This window comes from Astatotilapia calliptera, chromosome 23 (genome assembly GCF_964374335.1).
Source record: "Astatotilapia calliptera chromosome 23, fAstCal68.1, whole genome shotgun sequence".
Lineage (NCBI taxonomy): Eukaryota > Metazoa > Chordata > Actinopteri > Cichliformes > Cichlidae > Astatotilapia > Astatotilapia calliptera.
The window spans coordinates 5,974,280-5,998,292 of NC_137443.1; the positions used below are offsets into that span (position 1 = coordinate 5,974,280).

The window sequence follows — 24,013 nt, forward strand, 5'->3', positions numbered from 1 at the left end:
TTCTGAGTGTTACACTGAGAGTTGGCCCTGTCTACTTTATGACTGATTTCACTAACTTAATCACCCCTGTGCCGTTCACAATGGCTGAGGCCTTGTGCGTATTGCTATCTCATACAGCGAAAGCAAAGAGAGAGCTGCTGACTTTTTGTTTGGCTGTTTAACTCACATTTACAATAATGTGCTGAAGTGTTGAATCACCCCTCATTTATTAATTTTTTGGCTTCTAAGGAGACAGCGTTAATTTTTTAAATGTGGTTTTGAACAATAGTTCTCTGGGCTTTTCCAAGCTGGACTTTGATCACTTTTTAACTCATCTTCAGTCCAGTCTTTCACTTTAGTCCAGGGGCAAACAAATGCCAGCGAGAACACACTTTTACAGACATACTGTTAAATTGTAAGATAATTCCCAAAGAGCTAATAGCTTAAAAATTTACCATATCTCAGTACACTGTGCAGTGTGTTCTTAAAAAATCAGAGGAAACTGGAAACTGGAGGACAAAAAAGAAAAAAGATGTGGCAAGCCTAAAAAAAAGAAAAATCTGCAACAGATAAACAGTATTTGAAAGCCCCCAAAAAATCCAATTGAGACCTGACACAGGCCGACGATATAAATCTGGTGCTTTAGTTGATTGCGCTAGTGTTCAATGAAGCCTCATCAGAAATGGTCTCAGTGGAAGGGTGGCTGTCAAGAAGCCATTCTTCAGATTTTGATCCACCATGAATTCAACAGCTTTATTTTTCAGCAGCCATCCCAAACACACTGCCAATGCAGTAAAAGCAAGCCAGATATAAATAAACTTTTTTTTAGTAGAGGACTATACAGTAATATTGTATCATTATACTTTGAGGCTTTCATTGTAGTATCTTATTGTATATCATCATTTCTCTGAAGCATATGTGGCTGTGGGTACTTGCTGTTAATTTTAACTTTATTGATTTCACATTAGGTTATTTGACAGCTAATAACTTACATAGGTTGCATTGCTAGTCCAGTACTTCACATGCCATTTGGGTTATTAGTATTGATCCGCCCTATCCTGTTTAGCAGTTTATAAAGCATTTAACAGTCCTGCTGCAGTCTCCAGCTGTTTAGTGTTGCACTTTCTAAAGATTGTGAGAGTCATAAAAGACAGATTCAAACCAAAAACGGTGAAGATGAGCGATGATAGTATAGTTTGATTACTGGCACAGTAAAATCAATTGTATAACAACTAACTCTGATAACTCTTTGCAATACTTCACCAGGAATCGATCGGAATAGATTTCTTTTTTTACTTGTGTAGCTCCCCCATTGGTTTTCGCTTTCCCATATATGGAACTATAATCCAGTGACACTGGTGTGTTTGTTTGTTTCTTTTAAAAGATCAAACCTCCAATTTGAATGAAATTTAAGCAAAAGAGCTGAGCCAAGATAACTCTGTTGACATCAGTTTTTTTTATTTCAGTGAAATTTGCCCTCATATGCACTTATAATAACCTTTTACATATCAAACTTCTTGATAAGTTCCTGAGCATTTAAGATAAAAAAAAATTAACGATGTGCTGCTTTAAAGCCAAACAATGATAAAGCCTTTCCATTCACTGCCCCTTAAAATTTGGACCAGCCACCCACTTATAATGTCAGATTATCTGTGCCAGACCTAAAGCTCATTTTAATGGTGTGGGAAGTGTTTACTCTCTGCGTATCTCTGCTTTGTTATTTTGTTTCTTCGTGTACTTTCTTTTTCCACCCTGTCGTGACTCAGACAGAGGCAGTTATACACGGATTTCCAGTGATACACTAAACCAAGCATCTCATTCCGGTTCCTCTGGCTGGGTCTCTACCTCCTGCATCAAATTCAGCTTTTGATATCAGCCAGCCCAAAGCGGGGCACCAGCAATGAAGCTGTCATGCTGTTTTATCCAAACAGACTCTTCCGCCCCAAACAGAGTCTGCCTGCAAAGCCGCTGTAATCCAACCCTGAAACTTGCCAACTTCCCAGACTCACAGAATCGTATCACCTCTCCGAATGGCTTTCTCCACCCATCCTTGTTTTCATCACCTCTCCTTCCTAACTCTGCTCCTCTCCATGTTTGTCAGTATTTCTTTATCCTCTCATCTTCCCTCAGTCTTCTGTCTTTCCGCTGCCTCCCTCCTCTCCCTTCACCTTTCCTCCCCTCCTGTGACCTCTTGCCAAAGCTCCAGGGATTCACTCAGTTGTTGTGATGGCAGAGGACTGTGGGATACCAGCTGCAGTTTTAATGATTTTGCCCCCAGGCACAGATCAGCCAGAGAAATACAGCTACCATTTTTCAACAGAATGGGAACTCTCACCCGGGCAACTCCTCTGTGAAATATGTGTGAATTTGGATATGCCTGTGCACAAACATCTAAACTTGTTTTAATATCACATCTAAGCGATGGCTTCGGCATTTTGTTTCTGGTCACTTTGAGAAATTTTAAATTGCATTATTATACATGTTTTCATAGCTGCTAGCGAGATAACTTTTGAGTGGGAGCAGTGTTGTTGCTGAAGTTGGAAGTTCATTTTAACTGTTTTTCTTTGTTTTCCTCCATGCCGCTTTGTCTCTCTTCATAGCTTCCACCATACTCTCCCTCTCTCTTTTGGCTCAAGTTTGACAGCAGAACTGCGGCACGTCCTGCAAACACATTGCAATTAGCATCATGCGCTTCAGTGCATCCCAAACCGCTCGCTGATGAAGTTCAATCAATTCGCTTTAATTATAACTTTCTCAGAAACAGCTCTAATTTCTGCAAAAGTTTGATCTCTCAGGGGGGTTTTTTTCAATAACAAGCTGTGGCAGGTAGTTTAGAAAAGTAGCCATTTGGAAAGTGCTGTTTATACGTCTATGTTTCTGTCTAATCTCACTCACCTCCTCATGTTCTCTCTCTCCCTGCAGACATTGATGACTGCCAGTCGAATCCATGTCAGAACGGAGGAACCTGCATCGATGAGATCAACTCTTTTGTGTGTCTTTGTCTGCCCAGCTATGGTGGCGCTACTTGTGAAAAAGGTAAAGGTAAAAATGGGATTGCTTCCCCTTTTACTCATTAGTTCATTTTAGTAAACGCTGCATGTGTGCAGGGATGAAATACATTCCCTCTTTCTAATTTCTATTAGTTCTTAGCTTACCTTAATTTTTGGATCAACCGGAAACTTTAAAAGGGGCTTCTGGGACAACCTGATTATACAAAATTACAGTAGTAAAAATGATAAAAGGAGTTTTTCAGCATTATTTCCAGAGAGTATATTCCTAATGTTAGTAATATTGTGCTGTTGAAAGTAGCTACTCCAGGATGAGGATAATGCAAAAAAAATACAGAAGAAAAACAGAGCTGTGCAGGACCAAAAGGAAGAGATGATGAAGGTGGAGAAGCAAGGTAACAAGCGAGGATAATAAAAAAAGAAGACTGGGTATTCCTCTGTGTATATGCAAAAGAGAATAAGAAGATGGTTTAAGACCAGTATGTGGAGACAAAGGTAGATTTAGGAAGATGGAGTTAATGAGTTATGTGTCAGTGAAGACAGAGGAGATAGAGGAAATGGAGAAGGAGGGGGTGAATGTAGACAAAGAAGTTGAGGAGGGGGAGACAGGGAAGCCCTGTGGCATAATGTATGGGTTTATAGAGAACACCTGCGTCCAGCTGGTTTTGTTTCTCATTATGGGAATTCCCATGTGAGAAAAGGGGCATTTCATGGAAACGTGGCCTACATGTCACCGCAGAACACCACTGAGGGGTACTTACAGCTACTGTTTGCATTAGGGTTTGCTTTGAACAGATTTTTACCCAGATTCTACGACAGACATATTATTGGATATTTTCTAATGTAAGAACCGTGTAATCAATGCAGTCTAAAGAAAAGAAGGTCACATAACGCTGACAGTTGAGACTGAAAATGAAACCAAAATTGAAGATAAAAATGGAGAAGAAATGTGTACGGCCCTCACCATGTCTCAGGTTAAAAACAAAGTACAGTTATTGCATAAGTACCTTTGTAGTCTCTCAGGCAGATGCTTGTCTAAATAAACAAATGCTGATTTTCTTGGAAATCATTAGAAAGACATCCCAATTAACTTTCCTGAGAATCTTGATAAATTTCAGGGTTTCTTAAGCATGAAAATAACCTAGAATTAGTTGTCTCTGTATACTCGATACAGTGCAACCAGGGATTTCTCATAAGTAAATTGGCTCATTTGTGATGATGTAATAACTTGGGATGTCAAGTATTAACAAACGTTGGCAAAGAAAACACATTTGAGATATTGAGGGGGGCAATAACTGCGTAAAGCAAACTGTGAATCTCCTAAAATATGAGCCTTAAGATAGCGCAATTAAATTTAAAAAGTGAAAACCAATGAAGACAGCTGAGCTGACGAGTTTTAGGTAGAGGGAGAGTTAGAAAATTGTGCTTAATTAAATGCAGCCAAGCTAAGTTCCTGCCCATTCAGGTTGACCTTTGACCTTATCTCAGAAGAAGAGTTGTGTCTCTGAAGATGTGTCTTTTCTTTTAATGCAAGTTTTGCTTCTGGTCTCTTTTGCTTTTTACTACTCTTTTCTGATCTGGGACTTTGAGGGAACAACAATCGATGCTGCGCAAAGAGCGGGAAGAGAATGAAGCACAATGGACATTTTAAATGTTGAAAACTTTAGTTTTGGTTTTGGCAGGTTGCAAAAAGAAAAGTAATGACATGTAAGCAGAACAAAAACACAAAGCTCCAAATTAGCTCTGCTCTTTGACAGCGTGCAGGTTAGTTTCCACAGCAGTTTGACACTCTAGTCCTCACTGACACATATTGACTACTGTATACTGACTTATACTGTAACATTTCTGCTCATGAATTAGCTCTTTTCTTTTCTTATGTAGGTGCTTTTCTGTACATCAAAAGTAAGACTTAAAGTGTACACTGGTGTTTATCTATTAAACTCTTAGTCCCTTTTCTTTTCTGCACTGAGATAATTATTAAAAGAAAACTAATGCATTACATTACTTAATTACTCCCAAGAGACAATAATTTTTTACGCTTCATGTGACATTATTTGTGCGTCACTCTTTAACATAACCTAAAGCGCACTATCATATTATTACAAGTTAACAATGTAAGCCTACAGCCACATGCCGAATCAAATGCCTATCCCAATGAGAACATGCTTACAATCTTTCTTTTAGTGTTTAAGTTTGAATATAAAAGTTGAAAATCATCCCAAAGAGATTTCAATTTAACTTTCAATTCAATTTCAATTTATTTATTTATTTATACAGCACCAAATCACAAAAAACAGTCACGTCAAGGCACTTTATATTGTAAGGTAGACGCTACCGTAATACATACACAGAAAAACCCAACAATCATATGACCCCCTATGAGCAAATGGGTGTGGCAACAACTCTGATGTAGCAAAGTTGTTGCCACAGCAATTCTACAGTTGAACTATGTAAAGGTAAAAATGGAGGCTGCAATATGTTGGCTGTGTCAAAGTCACTCACCACTGACTTTGTTACCTGTTGAAGATCGGGCTGTGGCCGCTGTGCTCGGGTCTGCATACAGACAGACTAAACATCACTCTGGGTTCTTCACCTACTGTAATAGTATGTCACGATCCTGGGTCTTATGACCCAGTGTTTTGAGTTTTAGTTCATTTTGATGTTTATAGTATGTTTAAGCTCATTAGGTCTCCTATGTTCATTTGCTTATTAGTACCCCCTTGTGTTTCCAACCCATGTTAAGTCTCCCCTGCTCTTCATGTGTTTCATGTCTGTGTCTTACGTTGTCAAGTTCTGGTTGTCATGTCTGCGTCTCATTATGTTTCCTATTTTATTTTGAAGAGATCTCGTGTTTTTATATTATGGATTATGTTTTGAGTCCTTTGTTGTACTGTTTCTTGTTTCCCTAGGTCTCAGTTATGGTTATCATAGGTTTAGTTCTTTGGCTTTGTAATATGGCTTCCCTGTGTTCCATGTTGTGTCTACTGTGACGTTTTTGTACCATGTTTCAGGTTCCTATGTTCTGTCTTCCCAGTTGCTGTTAAGTTTACAGGTCTAGAGTTCAGTCAGTGTGTTCCCTGTTTTACTTTGAAGGTCCGTGTCTCATGTCAGTGTTTCTAGTTTTGCTTCCCTTGTCTCGTCCAGCCTGATTACTCCCAGCTGTGCTCTCCTTCTGTGTCTCGTTCCCTCGTTATCCCTCTGTGTATTTGAGCCCTGTGTTTCTCTTTGTTAGTGTCGTAGTCTCCCTCGTGGCCTGTGTGTCAGTTTATCCATGCCCCAGTTTAGTTTTGTTATATTTTTGTGCCATTCTGCAATAAAGCAGCTTTTTGAGTTTTATTCCTGCGTGGTGAGTTTTGCGTTTGGGTCCTTCTCTTGCCTGCACACAGCCGAAACATGACATAGTATTCTGTCTGTGCAGATGTTTGCAATGAGCCCATTTTGTGTTAGTATAATGCAGCTGTTTCTGCCCTGGGTGTGATTTGCCATGTACCATAACACTCGTCCTTTTGTGGAATAAAAATAAATGTACTGTCCATATCTGTGCTCCTGAGAAGTCATAGACTGATCTACCATGTTCCTTCTTCTTTCACACAAACTGAAACCAGCTGATTTTAGTGTAATTGTGCAGAGGGAAAAATGCACCTTTGACATTTTTTTTTTTTTTGCTATCAACCTATCATGCAGACAACTGAAGATCATTTGTAATGAATATTGGCATAATTGTAACAGAAATGTGATTATTAATTTAGTACAGTAACACATTACTTTGTAAAGCAGTCCACCCAGGATTTAAAATCTTATTATAGTTTTTATTTTTTTTGAAAAAGCACACACAACTTCATTCACAAGCTGTGTTAAATCTTCTAAATGCTGCCTTTAATCTCACTGGTCCCTGTATTTTCATTAGTTCTCATCTACCTCTTTTTGATCTTTAACCAGAGCAAATGTTACTTTGGTCACAGCATTTGTAATTTTCCTTGAGCTTATGATTGTCTCTTTAATATTCATTCACTTCCTCTGGTGCAGATCATGAATAAACAAACAAAAGAAAAACATTTAGGCATAGTTTAAAAGTCCCATAAAAATGCAGAGCTTCTTCAAATCAGGGTTGGTTATTAAATGCTTGATTGATCTCACGAATTAGTCTTTGATATCCTTCAATATTGCATCTATAAGACATATAAGAAAAAGTGTAGTTTTTTCTTTGCCAAACACAGAGTACCTGAGTGCGCCTGTCGTTTGACATGCACACGAGCTCTGCGTACGTTTCCACTCCTGCTGCGTTGCTGCCTTCATGGCTGATTGGGAGCAGCAGGACTGATTGTGTAAATCTAAAGTCTCTGTTTTCCTGTCGCTTTTATCTCTCGCTGCTCTGCACTCGCAGAAATGTGGGATTCAGCTGTGAAAAGTGCGATTCGCAACAGGCGTCGCTCTGCCATTTCAGCGTGATCTCAGTTTGATATCCAGAGGGAGGTCTCAACTGCGACAGAAACGGCAGAAATGAACTCATTTGTTCCGCCGAAGCTTCCATCCATTTAAATGTCATCCAATTGGTCCCCGTCTCACTAAAGTGGTCCGGTTTTTTTTTTCTGTCTCATTGGTTGTGTGTACTTGAGTGCAAGTGTACATACGTGTGTGACTGTGCTTGTACACGTTCAGGTCTATGTGTTGTGAGCTCACAGCCTTGGATGCAGGGTAGATCCAGTCAGCTACTTCCTCCGGCCTGTTACCATGGTGATCCAATCTGAGAGTCAATAATAGTAAGTTGACAGGGCTGAAATCCTTCAGTGAATGTGCCGAGAGAGAAGGAGAAGGCTTGTTACTGTGCAATTTTAGCAATTCTATTTACATTTCACATTTTATTTCTTTTTCTTGAAACAAATTGTAGAGCTTTAGATTTCAGAGACATTGTTGATAATCTTGTCATTCGTAAAGCCTTTAGCAGGATTTGCTGTGTAATAACTTAACAATCCATACTTATGCAGATTTTTTGTTGTTGCCAGCAATGAAAGGAGATTTGATAAAAAGAATAGGAGGTTTGCACTTAGCTAACAAAGACACCAGTCAGTTGTTTCACTCGCGTTGCGCTGTTGAGTCTGTCCCGATGTAATTTGGCTCACTGCCTAATCAGCGGAGGCAGAAACCACATCTTGCTTGGCTTGACTGAAGTGAAAAGTGACGGGCAGAGAATTAACTCCCATCAGCTTCTTTCCTGCTGTCTGCTTTTTTTTATTCACTCCACAGTTCTTTTCCCTACATCTTTCTAGGGAGAAAAACGACATAATGTGTACAGCTGAGAGTGTGGATTTGTTTCTTTACTATTCCACTACAGCACACACCTGTGTTTCATGTCAGCTTCATTTTTGTTGTTTCCTCTCCCTACCTTTCTGCTGTCACTCCCTGCGATTCTGGCATCCTTTTGCGCCTCTCATCTCCGGTGCACCACAGGAGTCTTTGTTACGCTCTGCGAGTGTGTGTTTGTGTTTTTGCCTGTGTGAGCGCATCTTTGTCAGTGTGTCTGTTTGGGTGCATCTGCTGTTTTGTGTCTGTGTGTGTGAAGTTTCACAGAGCTGTGAAGTTACAGATCTTTCAGCTAAACTACCTTTACTCAGCCATCAAACACTCACATGTCCTAGCGTTTCTTTTGTGAGGATCCTCGTTGACATTATCCAAAATTCACACTCCCTTAACATGAGCCAGAACTTTACTCTTAACCCACCAACAGGCCTCTGAAGAGAATGAGGACCAAAAATGGTCATCACTTTGCATATCAAAAAAAACATATTACATCAATCCTCAAAAAGAAAAAAGGCACAAAAGTATAAATGATCTCAGATTCCCTCTTTTTTTCTGTTTGTTGACAGATTTATTGACAGAACTGAAGGAGTTAACTATGGACTGTTAAACTAAGAACAGTGTTGTCAGGAAATGCTGGAGGTTTCTGTAGGCAGGGAAACAGGCAGTTAGCAAGGACCAGGGAACTATAACAGTTACTGAAGACTAACAGTGATTAGTCCTGTGACCTTTTGTGGAGATGGAAGCAGGTGATGTTGGGAGGCTTATAAGCAAGCAGTCAAGTTGTGACTGAAGGTGAATTTGCTGGAGAGTGGACAGGTAGTTGACAAACAGTTTGATTCCACTGTGGAACGAATTCCAGCATGGATGGAGGTACGTAACCTGCTGCATTGTATTCTGCACTTCTTACTGGAATGTGGGAAACAACTCCAATGAACCTGCATACACAGGTAACTGGAAAACAGGCATGCAGAAAGTGTTACATGCTAGAAAAATGCAAGTGCAAAGACTAAACTGGGAGAACCAATATGCCACCACTGCTCACCATCTTGAGCAGTAGGTCAGTGCTTAAAAACACAAAGTTTGATTAGGGAATGCGTTGCAATTGAGCGACCGGATTGCTCCACCTGTAGGCAGAGCACAGATGGACCCACCTCTCCGCTTGAGAACAAAGAGTCAGCAAAAGGGAAAGAGAGGAAAGAGGAAGGAAAATGAAAAAAACAAAAACAGTGCATGCCTGGATCCTGACAACAGTCTATGAATGTGTACATACATCCCAAAACAGCCAAAACACTTTACCTATCCATGTATCCATCTAAATGCAATGTTTTCCTGCATGTCTAGTTATTAAATGGCTGCTTAGATTGCAGCTGAACACTTTCATTTAGGCAGTGAAGTCAGTGTGACACATAACAAAGTTACAAAACCAACAGCTTAATAAGTTTAAAATCCAATCCACCGGAAATAACTTCTGACTCCCCCTCTCAGTGTTCCTTTATAGAACAATAATCTACAAATTAGAAATAAAAAGCCTGTTTTAAAAGGATTGTGTTGCTAATTAATCCCACGATGTCTGGTTGCTGCTTGGTTATCTTTGAGAAATGTGTTTGCTGCCACCCTAAACACACAGAGTGCCGGCAAGGAGTGGTTCACATGTCATCCAACTTCTCTGACACCCCTTTCTGTTCCTCGTACGCCAAATCATTAATATTTATTGTGTGGTTTTTGGAAGGACGTGCTATAGCTTAGTAGGCTGCACAGCTGTTAGCGGAAAGCGTGACCGCTGAGTGCTGGTTGAGCACATAAACAAGCATGCCAGAAGTTTCTCCCAGAGGTGTGTTGGTGATGATTGCAGCCATCAGAAAGTGCAGCAAAAACATCACATGCCACAACCATTCATTGAAATCCAATATAAATTCAGTGGAAGTCAAATTGTTCCAGACAGGCTGGCTCACCTTTTCGACTGGCATACACATTGTCAAACACACACAAGCATACATTACATATACGAGCATAGAACTGAAATACTAAGTTGTTTCTGACAGGAAAACAAAAACTCAGAGCATTACAGGGAAGGGGAAGCAAAGTAGAGCACAACCCTCCCAAAGAGGATGCCAGGTGAATCTGGGACAGAGAGCTATGAAGACTTTTGAATATGTCAATTCCAACAGCAACACCAGTGCTGTAGATTGGAAGAAGACAATCTAGTGAAGCCTACACACTGCGGCTAATGAGGAGCAGAGCAGTCTGAGTCGACTAATAGTAGGAAGTGTCTCAGAAAGCACCAGATGCAGTCCTCCAGTCAATCTGTCACTGCTCAAGTTTTTAAATCACTTCCTCACACTAACTAATTTCCTCTTATACCAGTTTAGCTTTTTCTCTTGCTTACACTGAAACAGATTTTCTTGTAATTTTGAGTTAGGAGGGATAATAATTTGTGCACTTTTTTACAAGGATTGTGGGGGGAATATTTTTCCTCTGTCGTCCCAAAAAAAACTACCCACATTCTGCACCTAATGATTTAGGTCCACTGTCACCACCTCACTAACCTCAGTGGCCTAACCCATCCTCTTGTTAATGTGCCTTAAGCACAATCTATTCATAATTTCATGCAACTTCATACATTAGTCTGTCTATGGGCTTTTGGAGAGTGTTACTACTAGAAAGCATTTTTTAGAAGTATAGAAAACATACTTCAGCTAAACTGAAAATGACTAATATTCTGATGGTTTGGAGATAAAAACAGAGGAGAACTTTGCTCCTCATCTTGGTTGCTGCATTAGATATTACCCAGTTTTTACACTTGTACTGCATCCCTAAACTAAAAATCTGAATTTCCCAGTGGAGCTGTATGTGAGTGTGTAAAATGTGTAATCTGAATCTGGGAGACTGATGATTAAACTGTCTTTTATCCAGTGAATTCCTTGGGAGCGAGTGGCTTGCTTTATGCACACTGTGGCCAAGCAGCAATTTCACATAAAAAGTATTTCCAGTTGTGATAAAGTGTCAGATGCAGAAAACCTCCTTCTGTGTGTTACATGTACAAAAGGTCAACAACTGTACAAACATTATCCTAAGAAATATTTAAATCAGTGTGGTATACAAAAACTGGTATACAAAACTCAGTTTTCAAGGTCATTCTTTCAGATTTATTGTATGAAAGGTGTAATCAAAAACAGGATTTTAATGTATTTTTAAATACCTTGATCTGTAATGGTGCATAATACTAAGTAAAGCTTTAAAATAAGAAAAAGTACAATGTGCAGTAACTGTGTTCAAAGTGAAGTGGATTAAAAGCAGGAAGCAGCATAAGATGGAAATAAAGTAAAAGTATGTTAAACATAAATAAAGTACTTGAGTGAATGTACTCAGTTACATTCCTACTGGTTTAATGGCTTTGATACTTCCCATACCTCCACTCCAAACACCTTCCTGTATTTAAATTGAATTATGTAAGTGCAAATTGTTGAGAAGACCAATGAATGCATGGAACTTAAAAGCCAGTATCTCAGATTTTGTTTTATTTTTATTTAATTTTATTAATAGTACTCTCTGAAATATATAGTATTTTCTAAGTTTAAAATGAAGGAGACTGCTTTGTATGATGAAGAGGTCAGGCATTGTTGCAAAAGTCAGCGACCAAACGTTGTATGACTAACAAGTAGTAGGCCCGGGTTCAAGCCTCGGACCTTCACAGCATAAGAGATTGTGAGGCAGTTATATTTTTTTTCTTTGACGTGCTGCAATAATACAAAATCTATAAAGTTATTCACACATTCAGATTTCTACTGAGTCAGATTCATGCCAGGTTTTGCCCATTCCAGGCCAGTTCGTCTTCATCACGTCAAACTGGCCTCTTGGCAAGATGATTCCATTCCGGAAATCCTGTAGGTCAATTTAGATGTTTTCTCTACTATTATAACACTAAAGTGCAGTGTTGCGGTGTATTTTCACTGCGTCTGAGACAAACAAATAGAGACAATGTGTCTTGGTGTAATTTGTGGTGGAGCTGCAGCCTTTCTTCTCTGACTGAGACAAGCAGAGTGTACTGAGAGTTTACAGCTACACTTGTTACTGTAAGTGCAATCATCACAACCTTTGTGAGTAAAACCCAGACCCAAATGTTCATCCAAATGGTGATGAACTGTATTTCTAACTACTTTGCCATCCACTCCACTACATTTACGTGACAGGCATAAATGTAATGGACTTTATGCAAATGATAACTTTATTTACCCTGCTAAACAAGTACTTAATGTCTTCTTTTTATTGTATGAGCTTACATTGTTTGCCTAACAGACTGGTCTATGTGAACAAGTTCAAGCTGGCCAGTAGTTACAGCATCTCCTCCAGTCCCATAATGGTCACAAAACACTGCCTTGCACTTACGTGTTTCAAAAAGACCACAAGGTTAAAGCAAACTGTTAAAAAACGATCTAAAATGAAAGCTGGCTGTGTGTGACTAAACTGCCAGCTCAGTTTGTCACTTATCTTCAAATTTTCTAAATTGTTTTAAGCTTGGCTCCAGGCTAAAACAGCAGCCACCCCCACTCATTCTTCAGCTGCATTAGACGGGTGCTTGCTACATCAGCTGCAGAGGGAGGGGGAAGAAATGAGCGATAGTGGCTGATGTCTGTCTTCATCATTTCTTCTAAACTTCAGTGAACTTCATGTCAGAAATATGATTTAGTTTTCTGACATTTTGCATTTGTTTCTGGTGAGTTATTATTTTGTGACTTGGAGGGTTGCCCTAAACTGCTCTGGAAACTTTTACTGGTTCTTTTCGTTATTCAGAGTATTAAAAAAACAATTTTAGGGGGATCACTAAAGTAAAGATAATATTATATTTGTAGACCTGGTTAATAGTGTTTCCTTGACTATATTAAAGCAGAGAACCACTGCCATCTTCAACCTGCATTTTCAGAGCCTAAGCCCTCCAGAAACTTGGAGAATATTTGTCTCTACAGTCTTGGTCTGCCACTGTACCCTCAGCACTTTGGCTAGACATGTGGTAAACAAGCCCTGGTTTGCTGTTTAAGGTCAGCCTCTTCTTGTTTAGGTGAGAACGGAGACGTTGTTTTGATTCTGACAATACTGCTGCTGTCTAAACTGGCGAAAAGCTTGACTCATAATTACATTTTGTGCATCCTGTGGGTCTTTAGAGGCTATTACCGGTAATGAAGATCCAAGCGTTCAAATAATATGTCGACCAAGACATGTGCAAGACTGAGAAGTGAGGGAGCTGAGGCTTCTTGGATTACCTTGCCCACAGCAATCTCCTGAAGGAAAACACGTGCACAGTGAGAAAGTCAGGTGAACGCACACAGAGGCAGGTATTTACATAAAATATCCCTGAGGTTTTGCCTAAGCTTGGCAGAGACTTTTCAAATTGAGCAATAGCAAGGCTTACTCTCACTCCATATGCTAGTGTGTTCAACACTTGCCAGTTCTCTCTCCAAGCAGTAAACCTTGAGAGATGAGAGGTAATTTTTTTCTCATTCAGGGTGCTTAATTAAACAATGTTCCTGAAGCAACTGTTATCCTCCTCCCCGAATGAAAGAAAGTTCAGGCTGAAGAGAAAGAAAATGTGGAGAAGAGAGCAGAAACAGAAAGGAAGCATCTGAACAGGTGCTAAGAAAAGATGAAAAGAGAGGAAGTGTGTTCCAGTGGTGTGCATTAATGAACATTTCGGATGGAAGGTTGTAAAAAGTAATACTTTGAGGTGCGCTGGAGGTTTACCACGATTCTGTTCTTCTTCTTTCTGATATTCCCAAGAAAATTGTACTCTGATACTGAAGTTCTGAAGCCTGCCTTGCAGTATCACAATCTCTTTTGTCTTTCATTTGTTATCTCAGAGTTCATTTTCAGCACAGAAAGTTTTCCACATAGGATTTTACCCTGAATTTCAACCACAGGTGCAGGTTCCAGGTTTGTACCTCTTCACACAGCATTACCTTTGAGTAATAACACAGAACCAGTCACTTGGGGGTATTACTTTCAAGTAATATGCATTTTATTAACTAATTTGGTTTTAATGGGGGAAATCATTATTTGATCCCCTGCTGAATTTGTAAGTTTTCTCTCTTATAATGTAATGAACAATCATATTTTATCATAGTTACATTTTAATTAAGAGAGAATTCATCTCAGTGCTTCACTGTGTTCTCTGGGTCATACTCAGCATTTTTCTTCCTCGATGAGTCGAGTTGATGCTAAAGAGTTAGATTATGGTTTCATCTTTTCCCCAAGCCTCTTTGAACCATTTAGATGTTCACTGGCAAACTTAACACAGACAGGAGGACCTTGCGGGTGTTGCAAGATTTCAATCCATTACAGTGTAGTGTGCTACCAATGGTGTTCTTGGTAACTGTGATGCCAACTGCCTACAGATCTTTTACAAGCTCCTCCCATGTAGTTCTGGGCTTGTCCACCACCTTTCTCATGCTCATTCTTACCCTATGGTCATTTATGCTTCTTCCAATTCCAAATAATTGACAGCTGTCACCTTCTCACCCAATCTTCCTGCTGATTGTCTTGTAGCCCATTCCATCTTTGTGCAAGTCTTCAATCGCATCCTTTCACAGCTCTTTGGTCTTGCCCATGGTGCTGGAGAAATTGGAATGGGAGAAACAGATATTTGGGACAGGTGTGTTTTTTAGAAACATAGGCTGAGATCAGCTGTATTTGTAATCAATGGATTTATTGATTTCTGGCTGGGTTGTACGGGATAAAATACCTATTTGCACTCATTGATGTGCAAATAATGTTATCACTTTTATTTAATGTGGGTTTTTTCCTAGATTTTTGTTGATATTCTTGTAAGTGAGCAAGCTTAAAAATTCAGCAGGAAATCAATTATTTCCCCGCACTGTAAAAGCAATCATCAGATCTTTGTTTTGATAGAGCCAGGTGGGTGCTTTTCAGTGTGAACATAATGGCAGGTCTCTTCCCCTACTTCAGTGCAAACATCTGACAGTCACTGTGTTCCTGTGTTCTACGCAATAATAACCAATCTGTTGTTTGTTTAGTTTTTTTATTGGTCTAATTTCCCAAAATGTTTTTTGTGGTTTTTCAGATGGTAGTTAAAACACAAATGTGCTGAAGTCATAATTCAGTTGTAGAGTTTTATTTTTCTGGCTGTGTGATTCCTGGCAATTCTCTTAAACTCTATTTTGTTCATTTGAGGCTGATTAACAAATGATTAGCAAACAGATGCCTGTTTATACATCCAGCTGATACGGCTAATGGTTTTGGGACACTTCATTAAAAATACCCAGTGGCCACTGTACAGGCTCTCCACGGTTTCCAATATCTGTCTCTTTAGGAGAGATTCTCCGATACTAATTTTCCAGTGCTAATTTTCTCTGTCTAAGACAAAGGGCAACTTCAAGAGCTAATTAAAACAAAAGTGGCAAAAACTGCAGTTCCTCCATGTGCCACTGGAGGTTCACTCCAAACAGTAGCCGCCTAAGTTAAAATGTTCAGCTTTGCAGCACTCAAAAAAGCATTTACACTCTGGTACAAAAAAGGCTTTGGGTTCTATTAAACAAAATTATAACTCAATCACCTGGATACTAGAGGCAGCGTTGATTGGCACATCACTGAAGTGGATGTAACTATTTTGACTGTAGAGTTATATGTATATCTGTACTTTGTACCTAAACAGTTTATGGATGCAGCTGGCTAATCAAACTTGTTAGTAATGTCTGATTAACTAATTCTACCTTTTCATAAGGTAACTTCTGGCTCTAGAAAAAGAGGCCTTGAAGCTTTAAAAAGGCAGAGTCCAAAACCAGTCAATGACATCACGTTGGCTACATCAATGTTTTATTCTTTCTCTAGTCTAAACACTGGGTTTGGATGAGCTTTTTGCTTCCTACTGCTGGAAATACTGCTGATCAGAATGTTGAAATTCAACTACAATTCTAAGCACAGTTAATCTGCTAAAGTAAGTTGACCAGCAGCTTTTAGAAGTCTCTGACATTCTGAAATGACCCTCTCCTCAAGATGAGGTCATCTACCTTAATAATAGTACTCAGGTCTTGATTAAAACATACCATTTCTAATCAATATGAGGGCCCGGTGGCGCCAGTGTCCGGCAGCCTCGCCTCTGTCAGTGTGCCCCAGGGTGGCTGTGGCTACAACGTAGCTTGCCATCACCAGTGTGTGAATGTGTGTGTGAATGGGTGGATGATTGGATGCGTAAAGCGCGTTGGGGTCCTTAGGGACTAGTAAAGCGCTATACAAATACAGACCATTTACCATTTTTTACCATAATATTCTAAACTTTTACGATGATCTTTGTGGGTACAATTTGAATCACTGTTAGGTTTTCCCAGTGGGTTACTTTTTTTTATTCTTTTAAGCTGTGTCTTGAACATTTTCGTTTTGCTTATATGTTTAATCAGTGATTTAGTTTGGAATGCTTAAAAAGGACTATTCCATTGGTACCTACTCGGATTGACTCGCCACAACTCAACTCGAATTGACTGGTTTTCCATTACAGTTTAGTATTTCCTAATGGTCATTGTCATAGCAACACGGATGAGCATCCCGCAACGTAATTAACATACAACACAAACACTACCACAAAGGTGGACGTAAAAGCAAGAATATATCTGCTCGGTCTGTGGCTTTTCGTCAGAATCAGGGACCATGGTGTTGTTTTTTTTTGTAGCTATTTCCCTCATTGCCAGATTTCAGAAATGGCAGTTTTGATTTTCATGAACAAGACACTCATGACTCATCTAGTGACTCTACTGACTAACCAATCAGTGGCATGCAGTCGGTCACATTTTAGTACCTGTTTGGATCGCTTGAAGCCCCAGCCAAGCAGGTACTAAAAAAGTACCTGCTACCAGGTACTATGACCTAATATAAAAGCTCTGAAAACTGTAGCGAACTGTGCTGAGTCGATTCGAATAGGTAGTAATGGAAAAGAGGCTATACTGTGAAGCACTGCTGTTGTCATTTGCTATCCGGTCGTTAAGTGATGACGTGACGAATCCTACTTCCGGGTCTAAAGTAGTCTGCGTTTAATATGGCTTTTGTGTTGTTAACATGTTTAATGTTATGTATTTTCTTCTATTTAATCTCAAAAAACTCCTAAAACAGTCAGTGATCACTGTTGACCTCCCTCGGCTTTTATTACCGCTAATCATTTATTTAAGCTCAGTTTTTAAAACCTTAGGATGTAACTACAGCCCAGCCCATGCAGAAGTATATGAATAACTAACCTCTTATTGTGGATGGATTATCTCAGTTGTTCTCCTGGCTGAAGTTTGGTCCTTTTACAGCATCCTGCCATGCGATTACAAATGTACCTGACCACCGAGAACACTCACGTTAACTTTTATCGAGTGGAAAAAAAGTTAGCTTGTTTATATTATGCTAACATAGCTGGTAAACTGACATGATTTAACAACTAGTCAGGTAGAAATTTTCATAATTTAAATAACTAGAAAAGACTTAGATAGGGGTGGTAACTCTCTAGTGATTTAGTTGCAAATAACTTCTTTCATTTAAACATTGACATGTGTCCATTGTTCATTTGAATACTAATGTCTGATTTAGACTTCTGAGGTAAATCTCTCTGTATAACATAACCTACATAAGTGGTTGATATTGTTGCCAACAGAAGAAACACAGAGGGAACTTAAGCTGCTACTAAAAGTAACAAAAACATTAACTAAAACAGGATGCAAAAGTGAAACTCCTGACCATAATAAACATAAGGTAAAACAGGAGTCAGGGACTCAAAGGTTTTACAGAGAATTAAGCTTACAGTGTAGCAGAATAAAGAAATCAAAACCCAACAAACACAGAATTGAAACACTTGGAATAACAATATAAACTCAACTAAACCCAAACTCACTTGTATTCACAAGGAATTCAAAACCCCAAAACATTACACTTTGTTAATTAATGCATGTGGGCGCCAGTTTAATTCACTAGTTAAGCAGGCAACCAGTTGCGATGCAGCGGCCTGGGCAGGCAAAAATGTAAAAATCAAGTACATACTTTTTTTTAAAGTGTATTATACAGTAATAAAATGTGACCTGTCACCTGCTATAGGTGTGTTTACCTACCTTAAGCTTTGCATTAGCTGCAAGCATTTAAAGCCATTACCGGCCTACTCTTAGAATAACACTGGCAAAGATGCAGACAATGGATGTACACCAATATATTAACATCATATGCTAAGTGCACACTGTGCCCACCCGTATAAAACAGACCAGCTGTGTGCCTGCTGTGTGAATTGTTGCCTTTTCCGTCTAAAGGCTCCTGCTGCCCTCTCTTTTACCTCAGCCTCCTACATCAGCATCAATCTGCAAAGACACATCTATGGGATAATTATGCAGAATGAGCGCTCAGACTGGCATCAGTCATTCATGTTGCACTCTGAAGCTTTTTTTACTGTAACATCCATTACTCCTAATTGTGAGAATCACACTATTAGAATGTTCCATTAATCAATGCAGCACTCATAATAACCATTATTAATTCCTCAGCCAGTGGCACATTCTCGTCACATTCTCACCTTTATCAGCAGATTCTCGCTGTCTCTCTCACTCATTTGCTCTCTCTCTGGACTCCTGTCATCTGCCCTCTTGGAAATGGCAACACTGGCCTGTCAGCCTTCAAAGTCTCAAACGGGGAGAACACAAAATGGCAGCACACGCAAACACGCGCAAACGTGAGCACATGGCATTTCATCATTCAGGAGATCTAAAAGAGGCGAGTAGCAGCAGAAGTATCACTTGGTGATGTGGATAAACGACCCAATCAGTCAACTGGAAGTGTATGGCCTTTTATTTCCTAACTGCTGTTCACTAAAGTCTGTGGGAATATTAATCGCTGAAATGTACCCCCTACGTCTCCCTCCTCCTGACAGAGGGAAAACGGGAAAAAGAAGACGACTTGAATAATGTCTAAATATTTGAAGAGGTTGATGTGATGTCTGGCTTTGAGCCTCACTGTCAGAGAGTGGGAGAAGAAATCAGCAGAGACTAGGTTGAAGATCTGAGGGGGAGAAAACATGCCTGTTTATTTTTGATCTCTCCTTTTTCTTTCTCTCTGTCTTGCTTTACTTTCGATTTCTTTTTCTGTCTCTCTTTTCTCTGCCCTCCCACACTGTAGCTCACTGCTTTCTTAGCTCCCGTTTTTCGTTCTCCTCAGACTCCACTTTTTTCTCAAGCCTATGTAGAAGCCTATGAAAAGCCCCTGTTTACTGTTCACAGCCCCTGTTTTAAAATGACTGGTTAATGCCTAATTGGGAGCAACAGTAACCTTAAATACTCACTGACTCCCACTGTGGACCCCATAGCAGAATGTGTGTGAGTCAGTCAGTGTGTGTGTGTGTGTGTGTGTGTGTGTGTGTGTGTGTGTGTTTCGTCTCTCTCTTTGTGACACCTACCCTGATTCTCCTGTCCCTGTTCCTGTAGATAACAACCCTTTCTCCACTTCCATGAGCCAAACTGGACTCACTCCCGATTGTAATACAATGTACCAGCTGCCATGTGGGTAAACACACTAGCAGGTAGCTAGCGGATGTGATGACAGAGTGAAAGAGTGTGTTTGCAGTCAGCAGAGGAAATGACAGCAGCAGTGACTGATTTTTGGTCCCAGAAGACCAAAGATAACACTGTGCTGGCAAATGCTAATCGACTTTGTGTGTTCAGAAGTGTACTATCTGCACGAAGGACGGCTGGAAAATTCAGCACGTCCCCTGCGAAGCATCCCTAATCCATCCCTTTCCTTCCTTAGGGCTCATCACAGACTGTATATAAAATACTGCATCAAACATTCATATAGTAAGCTTTATGCCAACAAAATACTGCATAGTCAGTCATGTGAAAGCTCTGTGACAGCATTTTGCAACTTTTTGGAACTTTTTTATCTTTTGGTCCCACCCACGTGGTAAGAAATATAGATACAGTTACAAAGTAATGCACCAGGGATGTGCAGCTGCATGGATTTGGCTGATTTTAGATGATACTGGGTTGCACTGCAGAAAAAGTTGAGCCAGGTTCAACTTATTCAACTGTGTTGTTTGGCTGGAGCCCAGGGGTGCAGCATCAACAGAATAGCCATATCCAAACAAATGAAAAAGCTTTTCCACACAGGCCTTCTGTTGGTTGAGCAGTCTGTTCTTTTTCTTTTGAAGATTATTTAAGCAAGCATTAAGAGGGGGAAAGGGCTATTGGCGTCCTATCACTAATAAACATGCAGGCTTAGGGAACCAAGAATTAAAGACAAATGTTTGTCGGGGGTATTTTGCTGTTTTATGCTTCTTTTTTTCTTTTTCTGTTTTTACTGTATGATCTTGCTGGAGTTCAGTGAGCTTCATAATACTTAATGAAACTTTTTATGAGCCATGAAAAAAATAAAAACTACCACATTAGTCATCCTTATTTTGAATGAAAGTAAAAGACACAGAGATAGCTTTATATTTTATATACAGACAGATTTATGAACACTTTCAACTGGTCTGTGCAAATCAACAAGTTATTTTTGCCTCTACCAGCCAATCCTTTTTCATGCTCTGTAACAAGAAGAGTGCTGTTAATGGACTTCAGTTCTCTCACCTTTATCTCCTTGCCTTTGCTCTCTGTTGGAGTCATTAGTGAAATTTCTGTTCTCAACAGCTTTAAAATGGATTTAACTCAAAGATGCCTCAAAAGCCATTAGATTCTTATTTTGTCATCAGTGATAGCCAGGAAGTTATATTTTTAGGTTAAGTAGTGTTTCTTAGAGTGTCAGCTGAGCTTACATGTGAGGCTTTTCACTTGTTGAGACAAAACCATTTATACCATCTTTTTTGTTTAAAATTTGAATCATAAAACACATACTCTTCAAATTCAAACTGTAAAGGAAAAGAACCAGCAGCACTAAGTCCCTATAATGTGAAAGCAAATTCATTCTAAAATGAGCAACAACCTCCACATAAATCCAAACGTGATGTTAAAGCCAGGCTCATCTTGTTCTGAAGCAGCGGGGTGGACCAGAGAGCCAGTGAGCTGCCCAGAGGAGGCTGAAACTGTTAAAATGGCTAATTGGGTTTCATGTCATTAGCGCGTTTTGAGGTCATCAGATTAATTCCCCAGACTACCAAGAGACATTTGAGCAGGAAAAGAAATGAAGTGATACTCCACATTTACATCATTTACAATACAGTAGTAGCCATCTTACACCACTGCCCAGAAGTCAGTGTTATATCAAACAAAACCAGGGTAATCTGGAAAGCAGTCCTCTTGATGATTTTAATAAAATGACCATTTACTTTATGAGTAAGTCATCACAAGACGATAAACCTGATCAGACATTTGATGGAAGCTTTTGGGCTCTGACGCATCCAGAGATACTATAGACCAGCGGTCCCCAACCTTTTTTGTGCCACAGGCCGGTTTATGTCCGAAAATATTTTTACAGACCGACCTTTAAGGTGTCACGGATAAAAACAACAAAATAAAACCAGTACCGATACCAGAAAAAAAGAAGATATATTCATGACACACAGGGAAAGACCCAGTGAAACTGAGTTAACGATAAAAAAAATAACGATAACAACCGCTAAAAACTCTGAAAACCATAAATTTCACACCCGAGCCTCAACTCTCGCGGCCCGTTACCAAACGACTCACGGACCAGTACCGGTCTATGGCCCGGGGATTGGGGACCGATCCATTTCTTGTGTGGGGGGTTGTGCTTTTGCAGGTGTGAATATATCTTTCTGTGGACAGATTTAATCAATGCTTTGCCATCAAAACGGTCACAAAACTTTAAAGTTGTACATTTGAAAAAAAACAAATTGAAAAAAAATTGAACAAGTGGTTGAGTTTGAAGATGGTAATGCTACAACCCATAAATAGTAAAAAGATCCTGCAAAGTGTGACAAGGAGGCCATTTTTATCTCAAATATAGGATAAATCAACAAGTATCTAAATTATACTCTCCCAAGTACTCAAGGAAAACAGTGGTCTGAAGATTCGCTGCTGTACTTTTTGTGACTAAAATGTATTTATATATAGATGTTTTTGTATGTTAATGATCCACATCAAACAGCTGACATTTTAAACCTCATTTCATATGTAAGGAAGTGCTAAATCTTCTCGTTTTAATAAGTATATGTTGATCCATGTCTTGTGGACGCTCAAATCTCACTTCCTTTAGTCAGTCTTCCTTAAAGATGATCTGCTCATCCTGCCCAGTGTTTAAACCCATGTGTGCTTTGCTGTGACAAGATTTTGGATGTTTTTTTTTATTTTTTCGTAATTGCCGTAACCAACATATTAGACTTTGAAATAAGAACAAAGTGGGTCGGCTTTTTCAAATGATGAATATTTAAAAACATCAGCCTTGCCCATATGAAATCCTTTAAAAAACCGACCATGTTTTATTAGTAAGTCAACACAACACGATAAACCTGATCAGACATTTGATGGAGGCTTTTGGGCTCTGACGCCATTTTATACTCAGCCCAGTAAAAACATATTGTTAGCAGCCCAGATATATGTCTGACCTTTGTGTGACTGCAACTCATTTTAGAGAATGGACTTCTTGTTTTATGTAGGAACCGATTTTCTTCAGGCCTCCTGCAAGGGGTTGAATGAATGCATGTCAAAGGGGCCAGTGGATGTATGTTGAATTTTAAATAGTGGAGAGTGCCACCAGGGCTTTAACGAGTAAGATAATTGGACAGGCACTTGCCATGACAAATTTCACTGACATACTGTGTGCAAACATTATTGTCATTAATCATTTCTCTGCATCTCTTTCTGGCCCCACGTGCACATGCATTCAGCCAACATGATCATCTGTCTATTTTTTTAATGACATAGCACTAAGCCTAAAGTACAAATATCCAGTAACATGTTGTTGCATGGTGGGTAGACTGTAGGAGTTTGCACATTGTGCAGCCGTTTTATACTTTGCTCATTATTGTGGCTGACTGACAATAAGTTTGTCATTCTAACACTCAGAAGAGATACTTGTCATCTTCTGAGTCAGCTAATGCATTGAGCAGCAAAAAAGAAACAATGGTTCTGTATTTCATAAGTTTGGACTTTTATATTAATTCAAGGAGAGTTTTTCCAAACTTCACTTTCAGACAAAAAATGTAGCTCTACCTGAGGAGGCAGTGTTACGGTGACCCAGTGCAGTGCATTTTGTGAACTTGCGTCATTGCACTTCACAGCGGAGTACCTCCATGTCCCTGAACACTCTGAAAGGAGGAGAGCTTAACAGTATAAAAGGCAAAGGTTTGGAAGCCCTTCTTTAATATTCCTGTAAAGAAAAGCTTTCATTACGGACTCCTTTCCTCTTGTCTTCTCTCTTCTCTGTTCTCCTTCTTCTTTCCATGGCCAAGACAGCATCTCTCTGCATACTAAGCAGGGCCCCATACGGCCCAATTTGCACTGCCCAATTTACTGGTGTCGCTTCACATTTGTTGGGGGAGAAGCTGAGGCCATTTCCCTGATCCTCACAAAGAGGGAAGGGGCACGAGAGATGGTGAGGATGAGGGAAAACTGGAGGTGGCTCAACTGACAGATCAAGCCTGAACCACATCAACTATGACATTTAAACTTATACACGTTATATTCACAGACACACATGCACACATACACAGTCCAAAGCATAAAATGAGAAGCCAAACACACACCGCATTACAACTCACAGTTGCACAGCTAACCCCCAGAGAGATGAGGAGAGAATAGATGGGAAAGATGAAG

General features: G+C 39.6%; 1 protein-coding gene across 1 annotated transcript in view; it reads left to right on the forward strand.

The window, feature by feature from the left end:
- The window catches only part of ncanb (neurocan b), a 129,938-nt gene that overhangs the window by 88,689 nt on the left and 17,236 nt on the right, over positions 1–24,013 (forward strand). Inside the window, exon 10 of the mRNA XM_026159414.2 lies at positions 2,902–3,015. Coding sequence (XP_026015199.2) covers positions 2,902–3,015 — 114 coding nt within the window. The remainder of the gene's footprint in view (positions 1–2,901; positions 3,016–24,013) is intronic.